The sequence below is a fragment of the Passer domesticus genome, chromosome 2, assembly GCF_036417665.1.
Source record: "Passer domesticus isolate bPasDom1 chromosome 2, bPasDom1.hap1, whole genome shotgun sequence".
NCBI classification, from domain to species: Eukaryota; Metazoa; Chordata; class Aves; order Passeriformes; family Passeridae; genus Passer; species Passer domesticus.
In genome coordinates, this window is record NC_087475.1 from 65,139,217 (window position 1) to 65,155,119 (window position 15,903).

Genomic DNA, 15,903 nt, shown 5'->3' on the forward strand with positions numbered 1-15,903 from the left:
GATGCTTATTCTACTTCCAGCTATTTTCAGCAGTGCAGCTCTTCTGTGGAGACTGTGCCTTCATTTGTGTGAAATGTATTGAGGTGTTAGCTTCTTGGTTCTGCTGCTTCATTAGTCTTGTTCCAGGGAGCCAAAAAGTGGAAGGGAAATGACATAGCTTTCCAGTTGATGAAATAAGCAGAGGCCATGTACCTCCCTGTGCTTACTTGAAGGTAGTTATGTACTATGAGGTATAGCATGTGTGGGCTCAGCTTCTGCTATTGCTATGTATTTACCTCAGGGTCCACGTGAATGTGGCTAGGGGCTAAAAAAAGATGCCCTTTCATTGCTACTAGTGGCTGATGCCCAAGTTCATTTTGGCTTAGCTCAGGCAATTGGATATCTGTCCACTGTCCTAGGATGCCCTTTGATGTAGTTGGCAGGGCACCTAAGGTGACCCATCTTCCTGCTTAGGGAGTGAGCCAGTTTGCTCAGATAGCAGCAGCAGAGGCTGTAGCAGCAAGTCAGATTTTCCTAGCTGAAGCACATGCAATTAAGTAAAAACGAATGTGAAAGCAGGAAAGAGGAACAAAATAGCTGTACAAGGGATATACAATGTTTCTCTTGTGAGAAACAGGCACCACTGCTCAGAAGAGAGTAACAATAGTCCCTGCCTCCCTGCTGCACTGACCTTCACAGGGTAGTGGATATTTATCCCTTATATTTGTGGAATTTAGGTGAACTCCTGGCATTCTTCTGACAGAAAACCTTACAACCTGTATCGTGGTAATCTAGCAACTTGAAATTTGAGGTGAACATTAATACTAGAACTGACTTTGGTACTAACAAGGCAACAGGCCAAGTGCTGAACTGTGAGTTTCATTTTCCATAGATGTAAAATGAGCAGTTATTTCACAACACCTTACTCTAGCTGCCCCCTTCCCCTCAGTTTTGAGGGCTTTATGTGTTCATTGATTGTATAAAGTCTTTTCCTTTCATTCCAGAAAGGTGGTGATGCTGAATTCAAACTTTTTGTTTCTTAGCTAGATGAGTTTGTTAAATGGCATAAACAATCATCAGGTACTCAGTTAATCAAATGAAACTTTATTTCTGTGAATTCCTATAACAACATCATGAAGTTTTTAGCTGAACAACTGATACACGTGTACAGCTTAAGCAGCTCTGAATGGAAAAATTACTGCTTACATCAACTTCAGAAGGTAAACTCTCAAAATGACACCAGCTTCTTGCTGTTGGTTATTTTAAATACCCTGCTTCTCTTGAAGCTTCAATTTTTGTATTAAAAACTGCAACCATGAGCTTTAAAAAATGAAAGCAAAGACAAATCTAAGAAATAGATTGAAGTATTCCACTGAGGTGGAGTCTGTCCTCACCTTTTCATAACTATTAGAAACATGTACAAATATACTATTTCTCTTAGCTAGACAACTTTAAAAAGAAGGGGAAGTCTAACAACTCTTAAAGCCTCATGCTCCTACCTGAATCATTTGAACATTTGGTATAAATTCCTTTTAAAGTACTGGCAATGCAGAGTAGTGCTGCCCCTATTGTACCAATCAGTCAAGCTGTATTGGTGCAGTAGACACTGAAGATTCTTCAGGCATGCCCTGCTTTAACTGCCTTTTCCCGTGGTATATGAAAGGGAGATGAATTGTTCTTTCTGCACTTGGAGGCTGGAGGAGCAAGAAGATTTTGTGGAACTGCAGCAACCACCTTCCATCAAAGAGGCTGCAACAATGCAAGGAATGAGCCAGTTTAAGTGCACCCTGGCTCCACTGCAAGAGGCAGCAGGTATTGAGGGATTTCATCTATGCCTAAAGCTTGTTCCTATTTCTGGGATCTGAAAGGGAAGCTGTAACATGCAAAACTAGGTTGTTCCAGCTCTGTCTGTCACTGACAAATGTGGTTGCTGTGACAAGCTGCTAATCTCCATGTAGCTGTGATGATCTCAGTGAGTTAAAGGGCTCTGTCTGTGCCCCACACTGGTGGGCTGCAGTTAGAGCACCCAGGCAGCATCTCTGTACAACTCAGGACAAGTTTGTGCTGTTCTAAGACCTGCTCAACTTATTCCAGGATAAGGCAGTAGCTGCTTCTCACAAAGCAGAACATGCTTGTAAAAAGAGCATTCTACTTTTAAGAACAAAAGGGGCATCTAGAGAGAGGTGTCACTGCATCGTTTTGGGTAATACTGACTAACTGCATATTTCATCAAATAACATGACAGAGCAGGCCATGCCCTCCAGGCCTGAAGGTGATACAAGCTATCCAGTCATATGAGCTTTTTCCACTCAGCTGAAGAGGCACAGCAAGCAGCAAGACTCCAGCCCCAGTAAGACTGCTATGTCAGAGACCATGGTGTCAGTTAACAACTCAGTTCTGGCTGTCTGTTCCTCTTCAGCTTCCTGTCCTTCCAGCATGTGGCCTCATTCACGCCAAGGTGATCTAAGTGGGAGCCTGCACAGTCACAGTTCTGTGCTCAGAGGCAGCAGCTATTTTCAGCAGTGTCCCTATGTTAAGTGGTGCTTAGCATACTCCAGCACTTCTTGAAAGGATGCAGTGCAGCATAGCCTTAATGTTGTTACTGTGCTTTTATCAAAAATATAGGCATATCTTGGGCTCTAAGTCTCATATAAAGTAGGGGGTGAATGTTTCCTACTTTTATAAACCCATTCACTAGGACAGAGTATGTAAGTCAGACACCCTCTTCCATGACCTTAGCAAGTCACAAAGCAGCAGGGAGCCAGAGCAGGACAGGGGTGTAGCTGGAGAAGGAAAGGTCTCTCTGGGTGAGGGGTATGTCCAAGTCATCTATATTCAGCAAGATTAGCCAAGAACTGATGTTATTTTGGGTCAGACATCAGCAACAACTGCAAAAGGTCACAATTGCAGCACAGTTTTAAAACCAGTGCTTTGCTGTAGACAACTCACAACCTACTCTTGCATGTTACATTAAACCCCACAGGTCAATGCAAATATTTTTAGCACCAGTACAGGTCAGGAAAGACATTTATGACATGCAGTGTACCTAGTGCATAATCTGTAAGAGGGAGATAGTTCTGCTTGTGCAATTCAAGCAACATATACACACCTCCATAAAATCACCTGATTTTAAAAGATTACAAACCTTAAACTGGAATTGAGTTCCTAAAATTAGGTCACTGATTTGGTTCTGCTCAGACCATCATGTGATCTATGTGTTTTTCATCATTTATTTAAATGACCCTTAAGCAATCTCTCATTCTTCGTTTGCTAGGCGGGATCAGTAAGAATCTATGTGTTTCATCATGAGCTTCCGGCTGTACTCGTAGGCAAGGAACAGTGCCCCGTTGGCCACAAATGCACGGATCATAGTTGGTGTTAGTCCAGAATACAAGGCAAGCACGCCTAGAAACGAAACCAGAGCCAGTTAGCAATTTATTCAAGTGGCTGTCTGCATCAACCACTCTGCTCTTGCCTCTGAAGGATACTGAAGCAATGCTTCTGCTTAGAGGAGCATGAACACAGAGAGCTGAACTCGCTGTAGCTACTGATTGCAGTGGTACTGGATATTGATATGGGAGTTTCTAATGTTGTAACAGGAGTTTAGCCATGCAAGGGCTTATGCTAGATGCTTATTTCAGGTATGACAAGGTCTTGGCCAGCTGAGATAACTTGGCAGCGGCTGTACCACAGCTGGCAAAGGGGCAGCAAGACTATGTTAGAGCTGTGCCCCAAGTAAGACTCCAGTTCTGATGAGTATCTTACCTAGCAATAGGGCCAGGATTCATGTCTGCTGCCATGTACATTCTTAGACCCTTTTCCAAAGTGCCTGACACAGGCCTTTTCCAGAGAGATGCTGAGGTAGATGCCTCAAGTTTCCAGGCTGGATAGGACTGTTTGATAAATCAATCCTCAACCGTATATTAATTTCTAGAGGTGAAGAAAATTTCTGCATGGAACTTACCTAGTTCCTTCAGGTTTCATGTATAGGTCACAAGTAATGGAGCCCATATTTTAATCTGCTTTTAATGCATAGTAATGCTTCTGTTAGGTTTAAATGAGTCATCTCCTGTACCAAGAGGCAGGGAAGATGAAGTAGGTCTCAGTTTCTAGATTCCAAGCTTTCCACACTACATGAAGTAGATATTTGCTTGCTAAAAACAGTTGTCTGTCTCTAACAGGCATTATCACTGGACTAGCTTTCTTAAGTGTTTTTGGGTATTGGAGGGTATAGATTTCAGTCTGCAGCCCTATAGATTCAGTTGATCTGCTTGGATACTCACCTTCAGTTCTCACAACAGTTACAAATGTTCCCATAAAGCCTGCTTGTTTTCCAGCCATGGAAAGAACCTGAATTCTAGATTTGACACAGTCCACAGGATACACAGCAATCCACAGACAGCTGCCTCCAAAACCTCCACTTAGTAACAAAGGGATGGGACCTAAAAGTTAAGAAATATATTTTTATACACCACAGTATTCACCAACACAAATATAACATTATTTAATCTACAGGATTCAAAGGGAACAGAGGAAGCTGCTTATGTCAAAACAGCAGTTGCTGTTCTCTCTCTAACTTTTAAGTTAATTTCAAGCCGCTGATAAAGTGCAAGTCTTAACTAGAAACTTAAAGATTATAAAGAGTGCCTCTTAGATTATTGGCCATGTTAAAAAACTGTAACTCAGAATTCAATTTTGATTGTATTAACTAAATTCACTTTTTAACACTTGTAATCACTTTCCAAGGTTAATTGTGAAATGGTTTAGAGTAACATCATATAGTGTTACTAATCATATATACAGAATTTGATACAGTAGAGTTATTTTGCAATCAGTCATTTCTTTCATGGTATGCCCTGATTTTGTATTTCAGATCAGATGTTTGTGTTTTGTTACATGTCCAAAATGCATGCAGCTGAAATCCTGACTCCAAGCAAGACTGGTTCAGTCTTTTAACAGGAGACAGGCAATCTTTATTCTGGCATCACCATGGTTTTTTTCATTTCTAATTTTCAATCTCAGTGTTCTCTTACTATCATTGTAACTACATCTAATGGTCAGCATGCAGTTCAGCATGTACTTGAAGATACTGTTCAAGAGAATTCAGCTAAATACTTCAAAATCACTCTGAATGGCAGCTGATATGAAATAGTTCAGAGTTGTGTTACTCTGTGGGGTCAGATATTTCAGCAGTTTTGTAGTGTCAGCTCACTGTATTAATTCTCTATGATACAAACTGCTTCATTGGAAAATCGTCACTTCAATAATTTATTACTGTGTATACACAAGACACAGCCCTCCATATTTAATATGCCTAATTTCCTTAATTTTGCATGGATTTTACAACAGGATTAGTATATCTTCAGGGAAGGTATGCCCCCCTTTATGTCTCCCATGACAGCATGCTAAAACCCACCTGTAAAAAAGGCACCATACCTAATTCATCTTTTGATCTCCCAGAGGCAAAGAATGTCCGGCTCAGTTCATACCCTCCAAAGAAGAAGAAATAGCCTGGGACTTCCCGCAGCAAAGTGCTTGACAGGCCACGATAGAATCCAAGGGGACCATCCTTTTGGATAACACCCTTCACTACTGACCAAACTGTACTGAGAGAGGTTGACCCAGTTAGTGATAATTACTAGCCAGATAATGAGAAGTTACAGACCAAGAGGCAACTGCAGCGACAATTAATAGGGACACCTGTTGTGCAAACAATTGAATTCATATAAGACTTAAAGCAAGATCCTGCTGGGAGCCCTTCACGGGCATCCAGCTTTACTAGCAGCCAGAAGGTCAGCAGGCTCTGACCCTCCCAGCCACAACTCCTCTCTGGTTAGCAGTGCACTATAAATGTGACACTGAGCCAATGGAGGATTTGAAGAAATAATACACAAGAAAAAGTTTCAGGGACATTGAGCTGGGTGTATACTTACTTGTGTCCCTGGTTTATCTTTCCTGACAACTCCATTTCGTGCATGGCCTGTAGGCGGCACTTCACCAGCTCTGTGGGACAGAGGACAAGGGTGGCAAAGGCAGAGGCAAAGGAGCCTGCAGCAGCATTCTGTAGGTCACTGCAAGAAAGAAACTGCAGAAGGTATTTGGGCACTGACCTTCAGTGCAGTGGAGCCACTGCACCAGAAGTCAGCTTCCTGTACCTGTACCCTAAATACCATCAAGAAAAACTGGCAGTCTTGGGGGAAAGATTCTTAAGGGCAAAGGGCAGTTACTTGAACCAGAGGGAGGAAAAACCCAGCTCATCCCATATTCTTATACAACTGAAAGACACCCTTTTGACACCAAAGAGATATGTTGCAACCTCTAACCTTTTTGCTGTACTTTAGTGATTGGAGCAGAGTAAAAGCCAGGAAGGGAAGATTTGATAGCATTTATGAAGATTTCCATAGACTTGTTTTACTGGGCAACTTTTGGTTACTTACTACTTCCCTTCCTCAAAGAGAATAGGAGCAATAGTTACCTCATATAGATACATGTCAGTATTTTCAAATTCACCTTATCAGTATTAATAAAGGCTTTCAGTGGAAGATGCTAGAAAACTGAAAGCAGGCACAATGGATCACTGTAATCTTTGTATGGATGTGCTGCTATGAATGCAACCATGTGAATCAGAGACAGCACAAACAAACCACATCACCAAACAAGACAGCACTGTCATCTGCAGTGATTCAGTGTTCCAAAACTGGGGCTTATTTTGTGGCGATTTTACACATACCACAGATTCTGGGTTGCTAAACTGCCAGGACTCAAAAGGCTGGTACTTGGGAGCAACACTGCTTTTTGATGCATTTTAAACAGGCTCCTACAGAGCCTGGTGTTTTGGACAGGAGCTGCATAATACCATAGAAGTGGAGCTTCTCTTTCAGAACCTGGGGAGTCAGCACAGCTGAGACTGATCTCACTGCAGCACAGAAATTCTTTCCATCCAAGGGAGGTGTTGCCTTGTGCCCAGCAGTTTGATACATCTATGGTATGAGAGATTAAACCTACAATTTTTCACCCTGAAGCATCACAAAACTCAAGTTATGACATGAAGCAAAGCTCATGACATTCAGATATGGTGGTAATGAGAACTTTCAAAGTGGAAAGTATCAGTGACTGCCTGCAGAGCAGCAGTGGAATGTAGCACTTCTCTTTCCAATTTGTTGTCTCACTTTAGACTTTATGATGAAATCTGTTGGTTAAACTAAGTGTATGTTAAAAGATAAACAGAATTTAGCATTTCTCTCAATTTCTTTTCTCTGTGACTTATGCATCAGTGATATGTATTCATTTAACTGAAAAATGTTTTATAGTTTGTCCTTTTCTGAAGGTGTAACCATACAGTAACAATGGGTGGGGATGTCATGGACAGACCACATGTTCTCATCAGGGCCCTGCTGAAGACCATGTCAATATAATTCTCTCTTACTTGTGCCTCATAAGGTGCCCCCACAATGATCCAGATGAAGAGAAGAAGGAAACAACACCAAGGGACAACCTTTCAAGTAAACTTAAATTCTTTAATGTTTTGTCCCAGAACAGCTCTGCAGTCACACTATTTGACCTTGAATCAACAAGGCATCTTGGATCTGAAAAGCACCATTACTTGACCAAGGAAGGAATTTTCAGATGCCAAAGGTGCTTGCTATTGCTACATACTCACATTCCCATTCTGTATCCAACTCCAAAGACAGAGTAGCACACCAATATCCTGTTTCAAAGTTTCCTGCCCTACCTTCCCTACATCCAGCATGACCATGGTGCCTCAGTCATGTGAGGTGATCCTAGGACATCTGCACATCTGTGGTCTAGCTCCCAGGATGATCACAAAAGACAGTGAAGAAATTAAACATATTGCTGGTGGGCCTACCTCCTACATTTTAATGGGTAGGAAAAGGTAAGGGGTTTGTAGGGTGAGCAAGCTTTTGAACCTTAAATAAATACATTTTTAAAAGCAAGAAAATATTAGAAAAGTGCCCTTCTCCCTTAGTATGCCCCCTTGTAAGAAAAGCCCCCTGCAAAATCAGAACAACCTGATATTAAAGGAATACAAACTTAGAGGTGTTGAAATGCTCCATCCTATTGGTAAAAATGTTCCAGGTCTTGAATACTCCAGTTAAGCTGTGATCATCTAAACCAGCCAGCTGCAGTGACTGGTTAGTAGACAGCTCTGTTATATTAGACACTGTACTGTCATACTAAGGCCTATATTCCAAAATTTTCTACACTTACACTGCCAGAGGAGAGCCTGGGACCTCACTTGCACCTGACAGTACAGTATTGGCAAATAGCAATTGCATTAAATTATATATACTTACTTATCTTAAAATACAAACCAGATATTTATTACTAACCTGAGCTTTGTTTTCCTGTCTACTCCAACAATTCTTCTCACAATTTGTTGGCAAAATCCATAGCACATGAACAGAACGGAGTTCTCTGCAATGTTGGCTACAAGTGCTGGTGAGGTTCCCTTGTAGAAGCCTCGAAATCCCACTTGCTTATAGGTTTTGACAAAACAGTCAACAAGTCCTTTGTACATGTTGGGGAACGTCTGCATCTTCACCTTTGCAGTGTCAAAGGGCTGGCCAGTCACCACACAGGCTGTCCCACCTAGGCAAGCAGTGAAAGTTAACAGTGGCTGCAGGTTATCACAACTGCAACACCTATGCCGGAGCACCAGTATTAGGAAAATCACACAGAAAGCAAAGATTAATTAATTCCCTGTAGGAAAAGACAAGTGCACTGATTTTAGCACAATGGCGTCAATTGTCACTGGTGAATTTAGTTACCTTAAGAGAAAAAAAATCAGGCAAAGGAGCAGTAACATCACGATTCTCATTAAATTTTTTTTATCTCATGAAAAGCAAGCATCTAAATGAATCAGCTCACTTTTATAAACTTGTGCTGAATTAGAGGTATTGTTCTGCAATCAAGTCACTTGTGTCAGTGAGTTAAATGACATTTTCCTTTGCCCATTAATGCAGTGGTTCAGAAGGCATCTCTGATTTTACATTGTAATAATAACAAAAAAAATCTCGACCCTGAAAGATTAGTAATCAAGTGATTCCTCCAGGACAAGAGGAACACTGCTGAGAGTGCTAAACTGATCATACAAAATAAATCGATAACCAAAGACTCAAACTCTTTACTTCAAAACTCCAGGTGGCTCTTAAGCACATTTCTTTCCAGAGACTGGAAGTGTCAAGTGTAAGCTGAAAAAGGGCAAAAGGGCAAAGTTTCCCAACATGTTATCTTTTCCAAACTGAACTGCAAGGTCAATACCCTGAAAACTTGTGTGATATTTCCATCAAAGTCATCAATAACCATTTTGCTCACAGTGTAGTGTTCTCCTGCAACCAGTTCTGTAGTCTGCAGGAAGAGCTGATGTAACACTTTTTCAGTAAGAAACAGTATACAGCAATAGCAATCTATTAGAGCAGATACTTGACAGAAAACACATGATAAGTGTACCTTATATAGGGTTCATGGTTTTGTTTTTTAGCAAGAGAGAACTTGACTAAAACAGAAGCTGACCTTTAACCAAAACACAGTTGACATGCACATACCTTTAATTATCTGTAAATGCAGATAGGAAAGCAACTGAAATGGAAACAAATTTGTGCATCCAATTAAGATTAGTTATTTTTCTTTTAAGTGGGGAGAAGAGTTAAGTATTTGTTTAACTAGTGTTATTTGCAATCCATTTTATTCTCTGCAAACACATTTGTATAACATTGTTCTTGCTTCTCTGCAAAGAGGTACTCCAGGCCTTTGAGAGAAACTCAGGATCTAGCTGCTATAAAACCTCATTCGCAATCAGATGGATCATTAAAAGCTTCAGAGCAAATCATGCAAGGAAACACAGAGAGTTTCCTGCTCTGGAAGGATAACCAAGGAGAAAATTAGCTGGCTCAGACCAGTAACACCCATGTAAGCTTCAAATGAAAAGCAGAGCTAGCAAGGCTCAGCCAGTGTTATTTGCAGGTAGATATTAATCTACAGGACAAATGCTAGGTTCCTGTAATAAAATAATAGCTGTTGGAAGATGTCCAGGGAAACCAGGAATGGTCTTGGAAATGTAAAGCTGAAAAATTGTGAGTTGACAGAATGGCTGTTCCAAAAAGGCTGTTATTGGAGTTGTCTCAAAAAGCCTAGTAGACTGCAAAAATGAACTTTGTAAACCTCAAGATAAAGACCAAGAGTCCTAGTTATTATCTGAAATATTAAGAAAAAAAAAATTCTTTGAGCCAGCAGTAAAGAGTCATAAAAAACCCACCCACAAAATTAAAAGAAACCAGAAACCCAAAAAGTTCAACATTCAAACAAGTGTGGTCTTAAAAATGTGGCAGTGGCGGGGAAAACAGTCCTACTGAATCAAAGAAGGTATTAGAGGTTGCTTAGATCCTAGGCAAAGGACTATGACCACAGACAGTCAAATGACATATTTAATCTTGTGCAGAATTTGCTTGCCTCAATATGTCTTTACTTATCAGGTAATCAAGACTGTGTCTCAAGAGGAAGGTAAAACCAGGTTATGCATTTTCTGAAGGAACAAGCTGTTTGCTTACTTAATTACATTTTCTAAAGAGTGCAGAGATTGCCACAACAATGGTTGTGCTGTTACCCCTTCTTTCTCATTGCACTGTTAAATTTCACTCTGACAAATGACTGCAAATAACTACCATTGAATGCACCTAACACCATTAATACTGCCATATTCACAGCATTAACATTGCCATAAGAAGACCGACTGCAATATTTATTATGTGGGAAAGAAAAAAAGATGACTAACATTGTCTAAACTAATTACAAAAGTAAATTAGACAAATCTTCCACCTTTTCCATATAACCACTGTTAGGTTAGAAGTGTCAAAAAGACCCCTTTTCTCTGGCAGAGTTCAAAATTGCTTCCCTGAGCCACGTACATGACCAACATGGCAATATCAGTGGGAAAGTACAACCATTTCCACACAACTGATCCAGCAAAATTTTACAGCACAGAGTACACTGAAGTGGAAATCAATTATACAAATTCATCATCAGTTCTACTACTGAGCTTCATAAGCTTTAGAGATTCACACCAGGATGTTGTCTGAGCCAGAAACCCTTGAGGCAGCCTTTTGTCCCTTTCAGTTAGGGACGGTTCCTGTGACAAAAGCAGCACCCCAACCACTCACACACTGACTTCCTTGCAAAACTCTACTGATGCTCTCTGACTGATTCATAAACTCATGTAAGCAGAACTTAAACCTCCTTATAGAAAATGATTAGTCTGAGAAAGGTGTTATGTCTTCTTCACTGTGTGGCAGGGGTTTCGCCAGGGAGGAGCAATAGTGATACAGTTACAACACAGGCTGAGGTCACTGCTTCTCCCTATATCCTTAAAACACAGAGGGTGAGGCTTTTTAGCAACTTTAGCTTTTTTAGCAACTGGAAACTGCTTTTATATTTGTCAAAGGCATTAAAACTGTCTCTCAGAAGTTTTGTGCAATTTAGCATTACCTGCAGCACCTGCTGTGAGGTCAATAGCAGCCTGAACAGCAGAGTTGATCCTCATGCTTCACACTTGTTTATCAGTTATTTCAGAGCAAAGTCTCCTGTTTCCTGTTAGGTGTGGAGATACTTGTCTCCTGAGGGAAGATAAAAAAATACATAATTTTCAATAACTTGACAGGCAAGAACATTACAGGAACACCCTCAGATCCACTCTTCCATTTAGAGATAGAAAATGGTTGTGCTCACAAATGAGACTTAGCATACTTGTATTTTGACTGATTTTGCTGCATTGGGCAGATCTCCTGGAGTATCAGTGCTTAGCTTCAGCTTATTTGGGCTTTCCAGCTTCTTATCTCTCTGGATCTCTCAAATGAAAGCAAAAGAGTACATCCAGGGAACAGTGCTGAGGGTTACTTTTGTATTGATTACAGAGGCATAGTCTTCCCTCAGGTGTCTAAAGCTGGAATATTTCATGCTTGTCTCAGCTCCTCACCTATAAGCAAAACCGAATCTGCTCTCCTCATGGTGAAGAACAGCTATAAAAACTCTACCCATGATGATACATTGGGTGCCTTTCAGAAGAGGAGTAGAAAAGGAATGAACATCTTGAATTGTGTCTGGCTGTCATGTTCCTAGTGCAAGTCCCCCCCCACAACAGAATATTACAAATAAGAATTACACTCTGTCTCTCAGGAAGGCAGCTGGAAAGCAGAAATACAAATATGACACTTTGAAATAAAACATTCAAATGAATTCAGTTCTGAAGTTTGTATCAAGATACTTTCACTGGGCAAACAGTTAAAACAAGCTTATTTATCTGGGGTAAAATAACTCAGCCAAAGAGCCCCCACTGTTTCAGAACCGTGCTGCTGTCTGGCAGTGCTGTCAAAAAGCTGCATGAGTCTTAAAACCCACACAAATGCACATGTGAATTAGTGCCTCACTGGCTTTTAAGCCTGTCTTCAAGCACAGTACATCAGTAAACAGAACAATTTTCACTCCTCTACCTACTGTAATGCTTCTTTTGAAGCCTGTTACCTCCCAAAATGTATTTTGACCTAATTTGAATGGGAAACATAATTCCCAGTAGGCTACCTCGAAAGAATCATAGAAAGACACATTGTATAAACCACATCCTTTTTACAGGAAACATAGACACTTGAATACAGCCAAGGCTTTAAGAAAGCCTATCTCTAAAAAGATTTGTTATTCTTCAACATGAGAAAGATACACCAGTAGGCCAAATACTGTCACTCAGTAACTTTACCCATCCAATCTGTTACATTAACCTAAATGAGTTTAAAACAAAATAAAACATTGCTCTTGCAATAAATGGCACTAAAACAAGTAATTTCACAATTGTGGCTTCAGATTTGAACTGTTTTGTTACTGACAGCGTGGCACACCAGGTGTTACTTCAACATGGAGGCTCCAAGGCCAAATTATGCTTGGCTATCCTATATATCTCATTAGTGTTCACACTGCACTCTGAGTTTTGCTTCTTATTTAGGGGAGAAAAAACCAAATCATTGGGACAGACTTTGAATGAAAGGAATTACTAGAGAGCAACAATCGCCTGTGTTCAGTAAAATGTACACTGCTTTCATCACGCTGAGTGCTTATCGACCTGTGCCAGTCCTCAAAGGGAGCATATGCCAGATCACCCACGGAAAACTTGGCAGCAGAAGGACAAAAAGTATATGCCTATAACAATATGGACCTTTTAAGAGACAAGGAAGTTTAGCCGTCTGATCCATATCAGCACGGTACTACTTTCACAAGATTTAAGTCTTAGTCAAAACTAAATTAATATTATATCAGTACCTACCTTTTTTTCCTGTTTGCAATAACACTACTATATTAAAAGTTGAATGTAGGTAGAACGAGGCAGCAACTGCTCTCTGACTTCCAAAGCAAATCCAAACCTCAAACCTAGAAATACAGAAGCATTAGTTAGTGTAACAGGTCCTGCAGAGTCCCCTGCAAGCAGATGTTATTTCAGCCCCAGATGTTTCTCTCTGCCCATGCCGTCTCCAAAGACTGGCATGCACCCAGAAGGCAGCGCTGCTCCTTGCAATATCCCGCGTGGGGAGGCCGTGGCTCCGCTTCCCAAGGTCACAGCAGGCCGGCTCCCCGGGCAGCAGCAGCAGCAGCAGCGGCGGGCTCCCCGCGGCTGTCACACGTGCTGGCGGCGGCAGCGCACGGAGCGCTCCCGGGCCGCACGGCCAGCGCCAGCCCGCCTCAGGGAGGGAGGCTGAGCACCCCCGTCCCAACACCCGCCCGTCTGGAGCAGGAAGCGCCGGCCTGCGTTCGGCGGAGGCCCGCGGAGGCAGAGCCCGCCCGACCCCGGCCCGGCGCCGCTCGCGGGCGGCCGCAGCCGCGGCTTCCCGGGCCCGCGCCCGCCGCGCATCCCGGCCTGCGCGCGGGGCGAGCGGCGGGAGCGCTCCGGGCCGGCCGCGACCATCCCGCCCCGCCGCAGGGCCAGCCCGCCGCCCCCGCACGCTGCCCCGCTCACCGGAGCCGCCGCCCGCCCGCGCGGCCCCGCCGCCTCTGCCCCGAAATAGGCGGCGATGGAGGCGGCGCGGCCCCGCCGCGGCCCCAGGGAAGGCGAGGGCCGGGCAGGCGGCGGGGGGGCGGCGGGGCTGGGCTCTGCTTGAGCTGGGGCTGGGCTCTGTTTCAGCTTACTGAGCAGGATGCCACCGAATTTATGAATTAAAATAAATTTTTTTAATTTTCTTGGTTTTTTTTTTTTTTAGATGTATGTTTGTTTCTTTTTCTTCTAGTTGGGTGGTTCTGGTTTTGGGGTTTTTTTGTTTTGTTTTAAAGGCATTGCTTAGGAATTGTGTACCCTGAAACAGCAACAGTTTGTGTATACAGAGGAACTGCCGTGAGTCCCGAGACACTCTCCTAAGCTGTCACTTTCGTGATCCTGGCTTTTCAGGACTCTGAGGTGGCATACAATGACCTAAGCCACTATGGCAAGGGCTAATACTCCTTTTCTCAGCTGAAACTACCCAACACTTTTCTTTTTCCTTTTGATTTGCAGTTACCTGAAGTGCTTGCAATAAGGCTTATCAGGAACAATGTCTGGTTGAAAGCAGTAGGACACTGCACAAGGTCCTTTGTGGCCAGGTAAATGAACAGCAGCCATACTGTGTATCAGTGATCAGTCATATTTGAGATGCTCTGCCAGACCAGGCAGTGTTTCTGGGAAGCACTGTAATCCCTGTTGAGCTGCACATGTGTTTGCATGGGTTGAGACACGCAGACCTACATATTTCATCTTAGATCCATGTGTTTTCCACCAAATAAAACTGATGGCTCCTACTTTCACAGCTCAAACCCAGGAAAAAACAGCATAAAAAAACCTATAAACTTTAATTAATCTCTTTTTTTTTCATCACTTTTAATAAATTGTACTGTTCAGATTTTACTTGCTTATATATTTATGTAACATATTGGTTGGAAGGGAGCTTAAAGAACATCTAGTTCCGAACCCCCTGCCATGGGCAGGGACACCTTTCACTAGACTGAGTTGCTCAGTTTCATCCAACTTGCCCTTGAACATTTCCAGGCATGGGGCATCCACAGCTTCTCTGGGCAACCTGTTTCAGTGCCTCACCACCCTCACAGTGACAAATTTCTTTCTAACAACTAATCTAAACCTACTCTCAATTTGAAGCCACTCTCCAGCTCTCTTGTTGGCTCCCTTCAGGTACTGGCAGGCTGCATTTTGGTCACCTTGAAGCCTTCTCATTTCCAGGCTGAACAATCCCCATTCTCTCCTCCTTTTCTTGTCGGGGAGATGCTCCAGCCCTTTAATCAGCTTGGTGTTCCTCCTCTGGACTTGCTCCAACAGGTCAATGTCCTTCCTGTGCTCATGACCCCAGAGCTGGATGCAGTACTGCAGGTGTGGCAATTGTTTATAAATGGTTTTAGAAATTGTATTGTAATTTCTTTAATGTAAAAAAAAAATTTAAAAAAAAAGCTGAGTCTGTTGTAATTAGTGATTTGGAGTTAATTGTGCATCCCAAATAACCCACAATACTAAGAGATTACTGTTTCATTGCAAAGACTTTTGACCTGTATGCTGGTTTTCAGCAGGACTGTTGGAAGATGCAGCTGGTGAAAGCCCCCTGAACCCCTAGTGCAGGGAAGCTTGCGATTTAGGTGCCATTAAACCCTGTGCTGCCTGCCATAGCCGTTTGCCAGCTGGAACATCAGGCCTGGAGCATCTCGGGGTGCTCCTTCATAGCCCCGTTCCTCGGGCACACCCCCAGGCCTGATCTGCTCTTGTCTGGTCCCTGTAGAAAATGTGGAGACAGCGACAGCGCTTGAAATGTTGCCTGGGAGCTTCTGTAGCCCTGGAATGCGGCACTTCCACGAGCATATCGCCACCACGTGGCTTTTTCTGCTACCTGCACCCGC

General features: G+C 42.6%; 1 protein-coding gene across 4 annotated transcripts; it reads right to left on the bottom strand.

Annotated features, from left to right (window-relative positions):
- Window positions 1-1,067: 1,067 nt before the first annotated feature.
- SLC25A15 (solute carrier family 25 member 15) lies at window positions 1,068-15,449 on the bottom strand. 4 transcript variants are annotated; one of them, XM_064408924.1, is made up of 7 exons: window positions 15,145-15,449; window positions 13,304-13,407; window positions 11,482-11,609; window positions 8,331-8,589; window positions 5,913-6,050; window positions 5,416-5,585; window positions 1,068-4,421 (listed from the first exon to the last, which is right to left on the bottom strand). In XM_064408924.1, exons 3-7 carry the CDS (start codon window positions 11,534-11,536, stop codon window positions 4,042-4,044), a joined length of 1,002 nt encoding a protein of 333 aa, XP_064264994.1. In that variant the 5' UTR covers window positions 11,537-11,609; window positions 13,304-13,407; window positions 15,145-15,449; the 3' UTR covers window positions 1,068-4,041. The 4 variants fall into 4 exon arrangements, with proteins under 4 accessions (XP_064264994.1, XP_064264993.1, XP_064264995.1 ...); XM_064408923.1 differs by lacking the exon at window positions 15,145-15,449 and adding an exon at window positions 13,991-14,122; XM_064408925.1 differs by lacking the exon at window positions 15,145-15,449 and having other exon boundaries at window positions 1,068-3,384; window positions 4,263-4,421; window positions 13,304-13,939.
- Between the last annotated feature and the right edge of the window lie 454 nt (window positions 15,450-15,903).

What these genes read in the sequence shown, in the direction of transcription:
- SLC25A15 (XM_064408924.1), bottom strand. Translation starts at nt 11,536, where the DNA reads ATGAGGATCAACTCTGCTGTTCAGGCTGCTATTGACCTCACAGCAGGT. An exon ending in CCTCACAGCAGGTGCTGCAG is followed by an intron (nt 8,590 to 11,481) that starts GTAATGCTAAAT and finishes CTGCTTGCCTAG; the next exon opens with GTGGGACAGCCTGTGTGGTG. An exon ending in AAGATAAACCAGGGACACAA is followed by an intron (nt 5,586 to 5,912) that starts GTAAGTATACAC and finishes AACCTCTCTCAG; the next exon opens with TACAGTTTGGTCAGTAGTGA.